The sequence below is a fragment of the Equus caballus genome, chromosome 2 (assembly GCF_041296265.1).
Source record: "Equus caballus isolate H_3958 breed thoroughbred chromosome 2, TB-T2T, whole genome shotgun sequence".
Taxonomy (NCBI): domain Eukaryota; kingdom Metazoa; phylum Chordata; class Mammalia; order Perissodactyla; family Equidae; genus Equus; species Equus caballus.
Window position 1 is genome coordinate 94,182,471 of NC_091685.1, and position 16,597 is coordinate 94,199,067.

General features: G+C 44.3%; 1 protein-coding gene across 1 annotated transcript in view; it reads left to right on the top strand.

Moving 5' to 3' along the window:
- Window positions 1–11,334: 11,334 nt before the first annotated feature.
- Window positions 11,335–16,597, top strand: part of FREM3 (FRAS1 related extracellular matrix 3) — an 84,221-nt gene continuing 78,958 nt past the window's right edge. The window contains 1 exon segment of the mRNA XM_001500810.3: window positions 11,335–16,516. Coding sequence (XP_001500860.3) covers window positions 11,335–16,516 — 5,182 coding nt within the window.

Here is a 16,597-nt window from a genome sequence, read left to right on the forward strand (position 1 = left end):
CATGTTTCATCAGTGTAGGATCCAATGTGTTTCTTTATTCTGCTTTGATTGCAGTATGTAGGAAATGTGACTCAAACTGATACACAGTTGTAAATGATAACAGTTTTTTATTAGCTCCCCTTGCAATTTCAGGAAACTTCAATTAAACAAAAATAGTAGGAAAAGCATTTTTCCAATAACTGCACAAAAATGAGTTAAGCTGGCAGCACAAATTATAGCGTTGATTGTCTCCAATATGAAGTTACTGAATTCAATTCAACGTACTTGTTTTTGTAATACAGCTTAAATAGTGTCTCTTTGTGTACACACATATGTATGTACATACATATATAGAGATACATATATAAATAGAGACATATATAGATACATATGCGTATATAATGAATTGAGGTTAGAATCAAATATTTGGAAAAAAGGTATTACTTTTTACATATACCACCAAAGTTTGCTCTCAGTCTTTGAGGATACAATAGGGGGAATAACTAAATGACTTTATCAATAAGAATTAATTGGATGTACAAGAAGGCTATGACAGAAGCTTACAATGCTGTAGAATTGGTCTTCGATAATTATATTTCTGTGTCTTTGCTTATAGAAGTGAATGAATAAACAAGTGAGTTAATTCATCTTTATTTGAAACTATCAATCCATAACTGTTTACTGAGTGACTTCTGCTTGCAAAAAGCACTTGTTATCAACTCTAGGTGATATAAAGACAGTCTAAATAGAAGTCAACAATGGAGTACGAACAGGAAGAGATAACCAGCTGTACAGGGAAGTGAACAATCAGTACCATGACAGTAGTCTCAACAATAAGTAGTCAAGGGGTTCGGAAGGAGAAATCGCTCCCATCCTGAGCTCAGGAAAAGCTCTGTTGTAGTGGAGTTCAGTTGGTCCTCAACAGACAGTTGAAACTGGATTCACAGAAAAATGGAAGAAGGGCACTTCAGGCAAAGGAGATATCACAATCACTTCAGAGTAAATAAAGGCAGGCTGGAGCCTTCTGTGGGAGGCCTTACCTGACAGACTACAGAGTGTGAACTTGATCTGAGAGGTAAGAGGGAGCCACAGGAAGCTCTGAGGGGAGGGAGAAGCAGGATCAAAGTGGCAGTGTAGAAGATGATTAGAGACTTGAAGAGTAATGTAATAGTCCAGTATAAAGTGACGAAAGTCTGAAAGAAAATAGTCACAACAGAAAAGGACAGGGAAGTGAAGATATGAGAAAAATTCAGTACTAACTAGCCACGGGCTCTAAACTGACTCCACACCTTTTAGAGGATGGAGATCATGCTGTATTCATCACTGTGCCTGACACTTAGCAAGCTCTTGATAGTTGCAGAGAGAATAAATACAGAAGGCAATGGAGGGGAAGGATTTTAATGATTATGCTTTTGAACTTGGGCAACTAGAAGAAAGACAATACTGTTCATTAAAATGGGAAAATCAGGGGCCAGTCCAGTGGTGCATCGGTTTAGCTCACATGTTCCGCTTCGGAGGCCGGGGGTTCACCAGTTTGGATCCCAGGTGGGGACCAATGCACTGCTTGTCAAGCCATGCTGTGGCAGGCGTCCCACATATAAAGTAGAAGAAGATGGGCACTGATGTTAGCTCAGGGCCAGTCTTCCTCAGCAAAAAGAGGCAGATTGGCAGCAGATGTTCGCTCAGGGCTGATCTTCCTCAAAAAAAGGAAAAAAAGGGAAAATCAGTGGTGAGAAAATTCTGATTTTAAAAATAACTATAATGAAATCTGGTGACGAAATTGAATTGGAATATTTCTATTACCCTACTCCTCTTTAGCACACATAATCTGTAACTGACCTACAAAATTATTTTTAGCTCTTCTGGCATATCTACAACAATATGAGTCATTCCTTTCCTCGGGATGACTGTCTTCTTTCCTGAGTTCCTAGCACCTGCCAAAAACTTCGGTGACTCTATGAAGTAATTAAGAGAGCAAAGAAAAAACAGTACAGATGGTGCTTTGCCTGAGTCTGCAGCACCAAAGAGGCCCAATAGAAGGGAGTGCCAGGTGGTCATGCTGAACATCCACGGGGATGAAGGAAAACCCTGGCAATGGGTCTACAGACCTCAGATTTCAAGGACCTGCAATTATGCCAAACATGAAATATAGCTGGCCTGCCTCGGACTCTATCACAGGTACAGAAAAGTGGTTAAACTGTTACCCAATGATTAATACTCATGGATTTAGCTATTTTAAGATCAGAAAAAAAAATATTTTTATTCCAAAAGCAGATTATTTAGTTGGAATTATTCTCTCAATTGTTCATCATTTTTTATTAGTGCTTTAGTGGACCTTTTTGTATAAAAGGGCATTCTTTATTTCTGCCAAGTCTGGAAATGTTATCCAATTCTTTCTCATAAACATCATAGTTTGCAAACTTAGCTTGCAAATTCAAATAACTGAATAATTACCAAGCACATCTTTAATTTAGAGCATCTGACATTACAAAGCACACAAGAAAAAGTAATAGTGTTGAACACCATAAATGTCTTGATAACAAATAAGCCAGTAAAAATATCACTCAAGATAATGTGTGCAATAAGAAAACTCATAGAGAATTTATATGTATGCTTAAAGCATCTATTCAAAATTTGCTTTTACAATCACTTTAAGTGAATAATAAACATGCTACATTACTAAAAACAAACTCATTCAAGAATGGTAACAAAAGAAAAGAAAGCAGCTGGTATGGTGCATTCCTCTCCCACTGCAGCTGTTTTGTATTATTAAAATTCTACACTTTGCAAGTGACACAAAAGAAACCTAGACTTTTTAAAATGCTATATTGATTTGGACTGCCTTAAAATTTCTCTCATAACTCAAAACTATAACTTTTTAAACTTAAAAACATAAATTTTAATCTTTATATTGCAATGTTCATATTGCAATGTCTACATGTTCAAATATATGAAATGAACGTGATCAAAAGCTTAATAAACTTCATCTACTACATATTTTCATCAATTTACAAGACTTTTGTTTCAAGAAGTCCTGAAGAGGAAAATAGACATAATCTTCAAAACACAAACTGTATTTATTCCTCTGTATATTATATAGAGAAGAAGGCTAAGCTTAGAAAGCTCTATAGACAAAATACCATATAATTATGTGAAATAAACAGCTGAACATAAACTTTGCAATGATTAAATATAAAAAGTCTTATTGGACACCCACTTTGTGTTGGGTCCTAGGGAACACCCATAAATGGAAAGCCAGTTCTTAACCCCAAATGGAAGGAATGAGCAAGGGACCCACAGACGTTGGGAGACCCGGAGGCCTAGATGCCAGGCACTTTCCATATGTCATTTCACTTAATCTCACCCTGGGTGGTTTGTCCAAGTGCCTTCATCATCTTTCTCCCTGGGAGTCTTTACCCTTCTGTTGTATCTTCCCCTACAATTCTCCATCTCTGTTTCCCTTTCCTCTCTCCTTTCCCTCCCCTAAAACATCCTGATTTTTTTCCTTATATATCCTCTGGAATAGAATGAGGCACTGAGTGGATATTGATCCAAGAAGGTGACATGCATACAAAATTTAAGATCAATCCACAGTGTACCACCACTGCAGAGCCCACTCTTAGCTCTAACATCCCTGCTGCATCACAGCCCACCAAGGTCAATAAGTGGGTGCCTGGGTAGCTTCCTTGCCATCCCTGCTGTGGGGTCAACAGACACACATCTATGCCAATGGTCATTTCTTGTGATGCTTAATTAAAATAAAACTGGACTTATATGAAGGTCCTTTCTTCCTAGCTCATGCTACACTGTACACCTTGGTGTGCAAAATATTCCCACACTGCCTAAAAGGCAGACATCTTCCAAAAATCTTACATCCTAGAGGGCAAAAGATACGTTGTGAAACAGCATTGCGTCCTTTGTAGATGAAAACCATGCTTGAGCAGAAAGCACACACTTTATGTGTTCCCAGCAGAGACTGAAATCTAGTCTTTCTCCTTTATTTTCTTATATCCTATGGCTTAATTAATTCATGTCATCTGTCTAACCCTTTAAGTATTTGAATTTAGAGTTCCCTCACATTCTCCAAACATAGCCTGATCAATCTGTTAACCTTGTCAACCCTCCAAAATAATAACATTTGGCTTTAATGATTCAAAATTTCAAAAATGTTAATGATTCAAAAATGCTTAGGAGTTTTTCTTCTAAGCAAAATTTTTGAAGTGACTCCAAAGTGTCCACACCTATCCTTAGTGGGGAGGGGAAGAATGCAAAGTTGTGCCACCTTCTGTGACTTCGGGAAGCCCTGTCTATGGGTCTAAGGAAGGCTGCCTTCAGCAAGTCAAGGTGCTTCTCCTTCGTTGAAAAGGAGAGCATGCACACACATCCACACATGCAAACTTAATCTCATTTCATCATCCGGCTACTCTTAGCATCTTCTTCTAAAAATAGTTTTGATATGCCAATTATAAATTAGTCTTTAACAAATGATTAAGTCAATTTCCTTTGGGATCGCTAATGGAAACTGTGTAATAAACCTCATTCAAGTTTACCTATGTATTGCAAATGCCCTTGAAAGTCAAAATTAAGTAAATAAGTTACTGCCTTAAAAATATTCTAAACGTCATAATTAAAAGTTCTTTATAGTTATTCTGAATGATATTTCGAAACCAACAGGTCAAGTAGTGAAGCAACATTTATATGACACCCTCTCCATCTTCAACCCTGGATCAGTGTAAATGGGAAAGTTGCGCTCATTTTTAGCCCAATCTGAGGAAAATATGTACGACTACAACCTGAGGATTTTCCATATGCCAGTTAGGTGTTACTTAACAATTTGGCTCTGCAGAAAAAAAATCTTGAGAATGTGTGGCTACATGTTATATAATTGATAATTTTTATTATCATTATTTCTGGAAAGAATCTAATAATAAGGTGATGATTTTCTCTCATATAAAAGGGCTTCCAGAGTTGATTTCCCACCTAACCACTCACATGTGAATTTACATTGAGCATTGCCTTAACTCTAAAGATGAGTAAATCAGCCCCTTATTAATCAGGTAAAATTCAAATTAGATTTTAGATTTTTTTTTCCTCCTTCAACTTGCCTGGGGAAATTTTTCCTCCCATGTTAGCATTTTTTATAGGTCACAACTAGTCCAGAATATTGTTACATACCCACCCTAAACTGAGGGGGTGGGGCTGATACTCAGCTGGGTCCAAAGGACAGAGCAGACAGAGCAACCAGCCCAAGAGGATTATTCTCAGGCCTTAAAATCTGATGGAATTTGTCCTGCCAAGTGTCAGACTTGCTTGGGATCCATAATTCTTTCCCTTTCTGATTTTCCCCTTTTGGAATGGAAACGTCTGCCCCATGCCTTTCCCACCACTGTACTTTGGAAGCAGATAGAAAGGAATTTTGCCCCAGGATGAACCATACCCCAAATCTCACTCATAATTGATTTAAATGAGTTTGGGTATTTTGGACTTAGAGTTGATGCTGGAATGGTTTAAAACTTTTGCAGATGTTGGAATGGGGTGAATGTATTTTGCATGTGAAAAGGATACGAATTTGGGGAGGCCAAAGCAAGAGTGCTATGGGTTAAATTGTGTCTCCCCAAAGTACATTTGTTGAAGTCCTGATGCCCATAACCTCAGAATATGACCTTATTTGGAGACAGGATCTTCACAGAGGTAATCAAGTTAAAATGAGGTTATTAGAACGGGCCCTAACCCAATACGACTGTGTCCTTAGAAAAAAGGAAAATTTGGGTGCAGAGATCCAGATAGAGGGAGGATAATAGGAAGAGACACAGGGAGGAGACAAGCCAAGGAGAGAGGCCTGGAACAGATCCCTCCCACACAGCCCTGGAACTGAGCCTGCTGACACCTTGATTTTGGACTTGCAGCCTCCAGAACTGTGAGACAATAAATTTGTGTTGTTTAAACCAACCAGTTTGTGGTACTTTGCTGTAGCAGTCCTAGCAAACTCATACAACACCACTAATACTAACAATTTAACATAGAAACATATTAATATTTAAATAAAAATGTTTACATGATATTTCAACTATTCTATTCAACAGCTTTTGATCATATTTTGCAGTAAGATATTTCTAAAGCTTTAACTTCTTTATAAAACATATTTAATAAAGTTACAATCATATCTTAATAGTCCTGTATTTCTTACACACATTCTGCACTTGCACTATTGATTAAAGGAAAAAGTCAAAAGAAAATGCTCTGAAAGCATATGCAAAAGAAAAAATAACTGAGAAGTAATGGTAATTATAGTTAATTGATAAACATACTAACAAATCATTTTCTGAATTTGGCTGAGCTTTAAATTTCAGAGCTGAAACCCTGACTGTGATATGCAAGAGATCAATTCTTAAGAGAGAAAAAAGCTGATTTATTAAAAATACATAATTCCCCATCAGGTAAAACTTGTAGACAAATAAATAGGACTATGCCTAAAAGCCAGACTTCCTATTAACTCATTCAAATTGGATTAATGGAAAACCCAAATAATGGGCAAAATAGTGTCATCTTTAAGTTATTCTGAGGTCACATTGCACTAAGATTTCTCCAAAGAACACTGCCAATTAAATAATATCACTATTCTTCATCATGAGAGCTTTTGCTTCTAGAATTTGAAACTACTTAAAAGGAAATCTCTGCTTAAATAGACGTTATACTTACATATTCTATAAATGAACAAAGAATACCACGTAGATTAGAAAAACATTCAATCTTTTAGCTTTGATTCTTTTTCTTTTTTTTTTTTGCACATGTTGCCAATGCCTTCCTTTGAAGTAAAAAATAGTTACTTCTTTTATATGTTGTATGGTTTAAAGTAAGATAATCAATTATCATCTCACAAATTAGCGCTGAATAATCCCTTTTGTTCTCCCAGGGTATTATGTTCAACCAGGAATGAGGGAGCTTGAATCTGCGCTTTGTACTGGCACAGAGCGGAAGAGAGCCTTCTTCCCCTACCTCTCACTTGCTCCCTGCTCCTGACTCCCTGCAACCCATCATTTTCCCTGAGCAGCAACAGCCTGCACAGGAGCCCTGGGAGTCAGGGATCATGCACCCAACAGCCTGAAGGATGGCTCTCTCAGGCATGAGAGAGCCAGAGCCACCTGCTCGGATGCCACTGGCTCTGATGCCAGTTGAAATCTCAGAAAAGCAGGCAAAATATTCTGATTCCCTTCTGCCCTCTCCTTCCCAACACCACCCAGTTCCCAAATGCACTGACAGTCACAGTGTCCTTGACGTTAATAGGATGACTAGAAGGATTTGTTGGGAAAGTTTTAGAAGTCAATGAATGCAGCATCATATCTTTGATGCAAGCTATGTGGTTACTCCCATTGGGCATAATGATCTTCTCCTTGCCCTGGTGGGTGGAGCCTGCCTTTGACAACATTCTGTAGTGTGTGCAGGCACAGAGAGCAATGGTGCTCATCCTGCAGAGCATGGAGATCCCTGTCCAGATCTACACAAAGGCAGACATGGCCCTGGGATACAGTCAGTGAGATGGAGCCGCAGCCACCACATTCTTCAGGCTACGAGGGGCTGATAAGAAACATAGATGCCTCACTGACTCCTTGTGTAATGGGGGCAAAGCCAGCTCGGCCACTGAAAGGCCGTATGCTTAACTTAGTTAATATCTCTTGAAGCTGCAGTCCTGACAGATGACAAATGACTTACACAGCCAATGAGTGCTATTTTAAGGCTTTTTAGGAGAGGCAGTTTGTTTGTTTGTTTTAACCTGTAGCGTCCCAGGAGCATGTTCTTCAACGTCTAAGAGTCCACTGCTGGCCCAAGGTTAATTACAGTAAGGCCTCCAGGTAGGATTTACTGGAGTATATTAATGTTAAGCATTTGCAAGCAACCTCATTCAAGGCATTCACCTTGTGATATTTAGGGTTTAGGACCTTTTATTTCTCCAGCTGGTAGAGAGAAAAATAGCTTCAGCAAAGATCAGGTTGACTAGCTACCTGGTCTTAGCTCCATGAGCCTTGACAAGGAGCAGACATACTGTGATAGAACTTCCTAGTTCGTGAGGCAGGACCTTTCCCTACCTGTTCTCCATCACTCTTCTCAAGACTGGATGCGACTTTTCTGAAAAGGGACTGTCTCTCTGCCAAGGTACAAGCAGGATATTTGGACACATAGTCTCCTAGTTCTATGAACTATTAAATACAATTATGTACTTCTGGGCAGAGCCAATTATTTATGGAGTGGGACATGACGGAAAGTCCCCTGGAGTGACAAGGGCATGTGAGAGTCGTTCCCTGTAGGACACAATTTTAGTGATAGTTGAATTAATTTACAGGGCAAAATTTTTCTACTTAACTTCCATAAATCTCAATTTCTCATCTATAATTATAACTTACATTTATTGAATGCTTACTGTGTGCCAGACACTGTTCAAAGCCTCTTTATGTGTAGTAATCCATTTAATTCTTGTACTAGCTATATGAGGCAGGATCTATTATTACATACAAATTAGAAACAAGACACATAACCACCTTGCAGGGTTTTGCAAGGATCAAATGACACGGGGCATATTAAAACCTTGAACATAGCACACAGTTTGTAGTTCTTTTCTTTGCCACTTAATGACAGACTTAAAATGCCACTCAGCTTTAAAGGATAAATTTGGGATGACCAGAGATAAAAGAAATACGACATGAATGAGTGAAATTGCCCTGCGGAAGGAAAACTCTGATAAAATAAATGTTTGACTAGAAATCAAATTTGCATTCTGTAAACAGAGCTGTCACCAGCTCTAATGAATTGGCATAGTCTGAGGAAGGAAGAAAGAAAATCTCCTGCATTTTCACTGGTTTCTTCCACCTGGCACCTAGACTTCATAGTATGTCAATGATTACTTCTCATACTCCTTCATTCCTTTACCCATTCAATCAACAAATAGTTATTACGTACCTGCTATGCGTCAATCCTTGACATAAGCAGTCAGTATCAGGGGTGCACAACCCATACTCCCTGCTTTTGTGGAGCTTAAAGTCTAGTGGAGGAGACAGACCTTAATCAAGTTGTCCATGAATGTATAATCGCAAACAGAGATGTCATATGGCTTGGGCAACATAGGAAAAAGGCTTCCTGAGGTAGGGAAAGGTACTTTGGGGTAGAAAAAGGTAGGACTTGAACTGAGAGGAACGAGGAAAACTGGAGGGTGTGGCAAATGGACAATATGAGAAACAATCATGGGATTTTGCCACATGGAGGTTACTGATGACCTTAGCAAGAGTTTTGTGGATGTGTCTAAAAGCCAGAAGGAAGCCAGACAGGACTGTCCTAAGAGAGAGTGAGCGGGCGGTTAAGAAATGCAGGTAGTAAAGTAAAAGATTTTTTAAAAACCACTTTCAAGAAGTTTGGTAGTGACAAAGAGGAGAGAGAATGTTAGCTGGAAGCAGAGGGCCACAGGACAAAAATATAAACATAGCAGTTTCTCCGCTGCCCACCCCCATCTCCGCCTATAGTGAACTAGCACATGGAGAGGCTAGTTGCCCAGGGCGACCCGGGCTTGGACAGGAAGCAAAATTGCACTCATACAAGAATATGCACTTGGTAAAATGTAATATATACAGACCAATAAAAGTTCTACTATAAAAAACCATCCTTTGGACAAGGCAGTAGCCTTCTGCAACATAATGCCGCTTTCCTTGGTAATGGAATTTTACCTGTGTTTCAATTAAAAATATTCTTTAAATAATATTTTCCAGACACACTGGACTAGCATAATTAGGCTAAACATACATTGTTACAAATTTACTATGTCTTAATATTCTGTTTTATGAACAAATCTGTGTGCTAATGAGGTGTACAAGCATTCTGCTTCAGTGGATTATATAGACCCACAGCATTTCACCGACTGATTAAATAGCTAGAGAGAAAATTAGCTCTTTCAGGCCACCAGCAGATTATTCCTGCTCTGGGAGTCAGTTACTGCTGCTGCTGCTGTTGCTGCTGAAGCGAATAAAACAGACGTCTGCAACCCTGTAAAAAGTCAAAAGAATAAATTGAGGATGACATTCTACAGATTTGTACTCCCCTTGAAGCCATTTTTATCAACACAATTTTGGATGTGTCTATTTTCATAGTCATCAAAAAGTCACTGTTGCATTCACATTAATTGCCTAAGAAAGCACATCAACTCCACACTGTGGCTAAATGGACACCTTTCATAATTAAAAAATGAATCTGAGACTAAGTACCTAACACTACACCCACGGAGGGCAGGCATCCTCCGGGAAAGCCATGAAGAGACTGATTCCAAGTGTTAAATAGATTAATTCACAGAAATAGATCCAAGTATCTGTGGTATTTTCTCTGCGACCGTTTCTCTTGACATCCTCCCCTCTGGCTACCATATATTTTTCTACACAGAAAGTAATTAGGAAACAGCATGTCTAATAAACTCAGAGGTGGGTCAGTGTTGATTAGATATGGAAACCACATTCTGAGAGAATGGAAGGAAGCCGACCTGCACACCTGATTGTAGTATGTGAGCCCCACTGACGAGAAATAGATTTTTTTAAGCTATTGAAGTTCACCAGCCTGGATACTAATCCTTTTCCCAAAAAACTGAGCAGAAGAAAAATGCCAAGGTTGTTTCGAAAGCACTGAATTACAAGATCCGGAATAAGCTGCTTCATCAGACAGACAGCTAGAAAATCCTATTTGCAAAATAGCTCCCACTAGCTTCTTCTACGTCCTGACTGAGACTCAATTTTGTCTAGAAAATGCGCTCCTGTCAGCGATAAGGAAGAGAAACGGTGTCTCTCCCTCCTATCAGAAACACCACCGCCTGGATGAATGGACCGCGGGAGCGCAGCGGCTCAAACGCGCAGAACTGACGCGGGGAACAGTCACTGTCGGTCTCCCAGCACTAAGGGACGATCCCTTTGAGGCGCCCGGGGAGGACAGTATCCAGACCACCTGGTCCTAGGCAGGCAGCCCGGGCTGCTCGGTGGCTGCCACTCCCTGGCCGCGAAGGTCAGGAAGGCAGCGCGGGTAAAATCGCCAAGAAGCGAAGGGAAGAACTCCTGCACTCTCGCTAGGTGTCGGGGAGCTGGGGAGTATCTGGGGGCCCCTGGCGCCAGCAGAGGAGAGACGTGGGACGGAGGCGGGGCAGAAGGGGGGCAGAGCCCCTTCCCGCCAGCTGCTTTTACCTGCTGCAGCTGAAGCTTAGCCGCTGTCTCCTGCTGCGTCCTTGCATCGGTTCCGGACTGGACAGCAGCCACCACCTCCACCGCCTGCACCTGCAGCTGAGCGGGGCCCCTCTTTGGACAGGATACCCTCCGGGCATCCCAGCTCCAAGGTCCCATGGCTGGGACATCTCGGCGTCCTGCTGCTACGCCCCGCCAGCTTGTCGCGGCGTTAGCCTACCTGCTCCTGAACTGCCCCGTGCTACGGGGACAGGTACTCTCGCCTGGGACTGAACCTCACCCGGTGCTCCACCTGCCCACCTGGGGCGCACTCGGTTGCAGCAGCCGCGACGGTCCCAGCGTCCTGATCGCCAACCCTGTGCTCCGGGTGCCCGTAGGGCGCTCGCTTTGGCTCGACCCGCTCCGGGACCTGGTGATTCGAGTGCAGCCGGGGGACCGGTGCGAGGTGACGGTGCTGGACGCCCTGCCTCTGCACCACGGCGCGCTCTCCCCGCGCCGCTTCCCCTGCGCCTTCGGGCCCCGCCAGGTCCGGTACACTCACTTCGGTTCCCGCAGCCCCGGACGCGGCCGGGTGCGGCTGCAGCTGCTCTGCGAAGCCCCGACTTACACGCTGGCGCTGCGGTTCACGGTGGCGGTAGTCGTGGTCTTCTCCCACTTGGAGCTGGTAACGCGCAACGCTCCTTTGGCGGTGGAGAAGCTGCGGGGCTGGAGCCCGGCCACCGACAGGAGAGTGCTGGACTTCGCCTCCCTGGAGTCCGGAGCCGCGAGCGCCCGCAGGTGCTGGCTCATCCCTCTTCCACCCGAGGGCGGCCCACTGCCCAGGTACGGGCGTTTGGTGGACGCCGTGGGGGTCCCTCTCACCAGAGGCAAGGGCATAGACTGTGAGGCTTTTGTCCTGGCCGGCGTGCGCTACCAGCACACCGCCACCACCCCCTCGCCCAACCGGGACTATGTGCCCATGGTGGTGGAGCTGCTAGGGCGAGAGGACCGAGGAGCTGGGTCAGTGGAGGTGCTGCTCCCTGAGCACTTCCAGCTTCTGGTGAGGATCCTCGAGGGAGCCGAGAACACCACGCCCAAGCCCAGTTTCGAGGCCGTGATGATGATGGAGGTCGATCAGTTTCTGCTGACGGCTCTGACGCCTGATGCACTAGCTGCGGAGGATATGGAGTCTGACCCTGATGACCTGGTCTTCAACGTTCTCAAAGCCCCCACAACTACTTCAGGGCACCAGGGCTACTTGGTCAGCACTGACGACCCCCTGGGCCTTCCAGTCTCCTTCTTCACCCAGAGGGAGCTGCGGGAACTGACAATTGCCTACCAGCCCCCTACAGAGAAATTGGATGGGGAGCACCTCTTCCAGCTGGAGCTGGAGGTGATGGACGGAGATGGCGCCACCTCAGACCCCTTTGCCTTCATGGTGCTAGTGAAGTCCATGAACATCTTGGCCCCAGTGGCTAGCTATAACCGGGGACTACTGCTTTTTGAAGGTCAGTCAAGGCCCCTATCCAGTGCCCACAACCTTCAAATCAGTGATAATTCTAACCCGGAGGAGCTGAAAGTAGCTGCAGTCAGGGGCTTGAGACATGGGCAGCTAGCGGTGCTTGGGGCACCTGCTGGGTGCAAGCATTTCCCACCAATGGACCTGGCAGCAGGGCGAGTGGTGTACCAGCATGATGGCAGTGACACCTACAGTGACAACATCATCTTCCAGATGAAGGATTGGCACAACCACGTGGAATTCCTCTTCCCGGTCACCATTATACCTGTTGATGATGAACCACCAATGGTCAGTGCTAACACTGGGCTCTCAGTGACTGAAGGGCAGGTGGTCCAGATCTCCCCCTTTGTCCTGAGTGCTACAGATATTGACTCTGAGGACTCAACCATCTGCTTTGTGCTGGAGGACCAGCCTCTGGAAGAAAAAGAGGAAGAAAGAGGGTGGGATCTGGCTGCTGGTTCCTCCCACTCAAGTCAGCTCCTGGGGGAGATGCTGCTGCGGCAGGTTGAACCACCTCTGTCCTCCGAAGAGGAAGACTGGCATTATGTGGGAAAGGAAGGACTTTATGAGACGGTAGTGACTGAGTGGCTTCAGCGAGACATAATGGAAGGGAAAGTCTTCTACCACCATCTTGGACCCCATAGCCCTCAATCTGTTATGACCCAGCTGACTTTCCATGTGCAGGATGACCATGACCCTCCCAATCTATCCAAGCAGCACTTCTTCACCATCAAGTTTCAACCAGTGGATCTGCAGAGTCCCGAGCTTTTTCCAGGAACTACCCTTGAAATGACTGTGCAAGAATATCAACTCACTCACTTCCAGAAGAAATTCCTCCAATACATTGACCAGGACTCAGATGACCAGAACCTATGGTACACCCTATTGACACCTCCAACTGACACAGATGGCAACCACCCAGTCCAGGCTGGAGACATTGTGCTTACTGATTCACCAGACACACCCATCGTGCACTTTACCCAGGCCCAGATGAATCACCACAAAGTCGCCTACCAGCCTCCACAGAAGAAGCTGGGTATTGTACCACGGGTTGTGCAGTTCACCTACCAGGTGAAGGATGCTGCAGGCAACAGTATAACAGGCACATTCACATTATTCCTGAAGCCTGTGGACAATCAGCCTCCAGTAGTTACCAACAGAGGCTTTACTGTCTTAGAGGGAGAAAGCTTTATCCTCAGCAGTAATGAGCTGGATGTTACAGACCCTGACACAGACATTGACCAGATTGTCTTCATGTTAGTCTGGGGTCCCCAACATGGACACTTGCAGTACTTAAAAAAATGTATGGTCCTGGGGGAATCTTTTAGGCAAGCTGATATTATTAATGGGAGTGTCTCTTACCAGCACAGCAGAGACCAGAGTACCAGTGACACCTTCCATCTGGAGGTAAGTGACAGGGTACACCACGTACCCATCACTGTCAAGATTTCTGTGCATCCCACTGCAGCTGACAGAAGTCCCAGGATCTCTTTTACAGGTAGTTCATTATTAGATGTTTCCACAGATGTACTGGAAAACAGAGCCACTGAGATTACCATGGGTATCATCCATGGCAAAAGGAAGGGCACAAGAGACTTGATGCTGTCTTTCATCATGGAAAACAGTCCCCAATTGGGCACTATTCTGGTGAATGGATTACCCACAGAACAATTCACTCAAGAGGACCTCATTAGTGGGGCAGTAGTCTACGTCCACACTGGAGGTGAAGTTGGTTTCCAGAAGCAACATGATACCTTCAGCTTTGCTGTCTCCAAGGGTTCTTATCAATGGGTGGTTGGGGACAGCATAGTGGAGAGAGTGCAGGTGCAAGTGATAGTGCTGCCTGTGGACAACGTGGTCCCCAAGGTCTTGGTGAGAGAGGCATACGTTGTTTATGAAGGTGGGAAGAGCCCCTTGACCTTAGAACATCTCAATATTGAAGATGTGGACACTCCCCAAGATGAAATCCTATGCACAGTGACTGGTCAGCCAGCCTCTGGCTACCTGGAAAATATTGCACCAGCTCCTGGCTCAGAAGTGTCACAGGCTGGTAGCCCCATCAGTGCTTTCTCCATCAGAGATGTCCAGATGATGCATATCAATTACATACAAAGTATCCACAAGGGGGTAGAGCCACAAGAAGATCAATTTATCTTTTATTGCTCTGATGGCATTAACTTCTCCCCAAATATCTTCTTCCCTATAATCATCTTACCCACCAATGATGAGCAGCCTGAACTTTTTGCCCGTAAGTTTGTGGTATTAGAGGGGATGAGCCTGGTCATAGACACCCCACTGCTCAATGGGGCAGATGCTGACTTGCCACCAAATGAGCTTCACTTTCAACTCACAGCCCTCCCTCGGCATGGACGAATCATACGGCAGCTGGCCACAGGCAGCCAGCCCATCCACAGCTTCACCTTACAGGAGATCCAGGAGGCCTCCACCATTGTGTATGAGCATGATGACTCTGAGACCTCAGAGGACAGTTTTGAGGTCTGGCTGAGTGATGGCAAGCATACTACCCACAGGAAGGTACCCATTGTGGTGATCCTGGTAGATGATGAGACCCCTCGGCTCACCATCAATGGTGGGCTGGAATTAGAGACTGGACACACTGCAGTCATCACAAATCAGGTCCTCAAGGCCACAGATCTTGACTCAGATGATAAACGCCTCAGTTTTGTCCTCCGTTCTGGGCCTCAACAAGGGCTTCTACAGAGACTGAGACAACCCAAAGGGGAAGTGAGGAACAACCTCACCCTGGGAATGAACTTTACCCAGGATGAGATTGACAGAGGCCTCATCTGTTACACCCACACAGGCCAAGAAGGAGTTCTTGACCTTATCAAGTTTGATGTGACTGATGGTGTTAACCATTTGATAGACCGCTACTTCTATGTCACCATTGGCAGCTTGGACAGGGTCTTCCTTAAGGTCATCAGCAAAGGGGTCACTTTGACAGAAGGTGGCAGAGTGGCCCTCACCACTGATCTACTTAGCACCAGTGACATCAACAGCTCTGATGAACAGCTTCACTTTAGCATCACACAGGCTCCTAGCCTGGGGCACTTAGAAAGTTCTGACCACCCTGGGGAACCCATTGCCTCTTTCACTCAGCTTCAGTTGGCTGGCAACAAACTATTCTATGTCCACACTTCAAATGATGAGATAAAGATGGACAGCTTTGTGTTTCAAGTGACTGATGGACACAACCCTGTGTTCCAAACCATCAGGATCTTCATCACAGATGTGGACAATAAGAAACCTATCTTGACCATCCATAAACTAATATTGCAGGAAGGGGAAAGCAAGCTGATCACTCCCTTTGAGTTGACAGTGGAAGACAAGGATACCCCAGATGATCTTCTCCTCTTTAGCATCACCCAGGTCCCCTTCCACGGCAAGATTTTGTATAATGGCAGCCATCCTGTGACCACCTTCACCAAACGGGACCTGAACGAGAACTTGATTAGCTATTGGCACAATGGCAGTGAGACGACTGAAGACAGCTTCTCCTTGACTGTGACAGATGGCACTCATGCTGATTTCTATGTCTTCCCAGACACTGCCCTGGAGACACACAAACCTCAGGTAATGAAGATCCACATATGCCCTCTAGACAACAGGCTCCCTCAGATTGCCGCTAACAGGGGAGCCCCAGCCTTGAAGCACCTTCACACTGGACACGTGGACTTCCTGATTACCAACAAGTCCCTGAAGGCAGAGCATCAGGATGGCCCCCACAGGCTCCTGAAGTATAAAGTGACCAGAGGACCAGAGCGTGGCTTCATTATCAACACTGGCCTTGGAAACGAGAGCACGCGAGTGTTTACACAAGGTTAGTGTACAATGTCCCCTCTGTCCCTCTCCTTGAGTGGATCAGATCTCTCAGCTCTGTGTAAAATTGTCCTGACCTCAG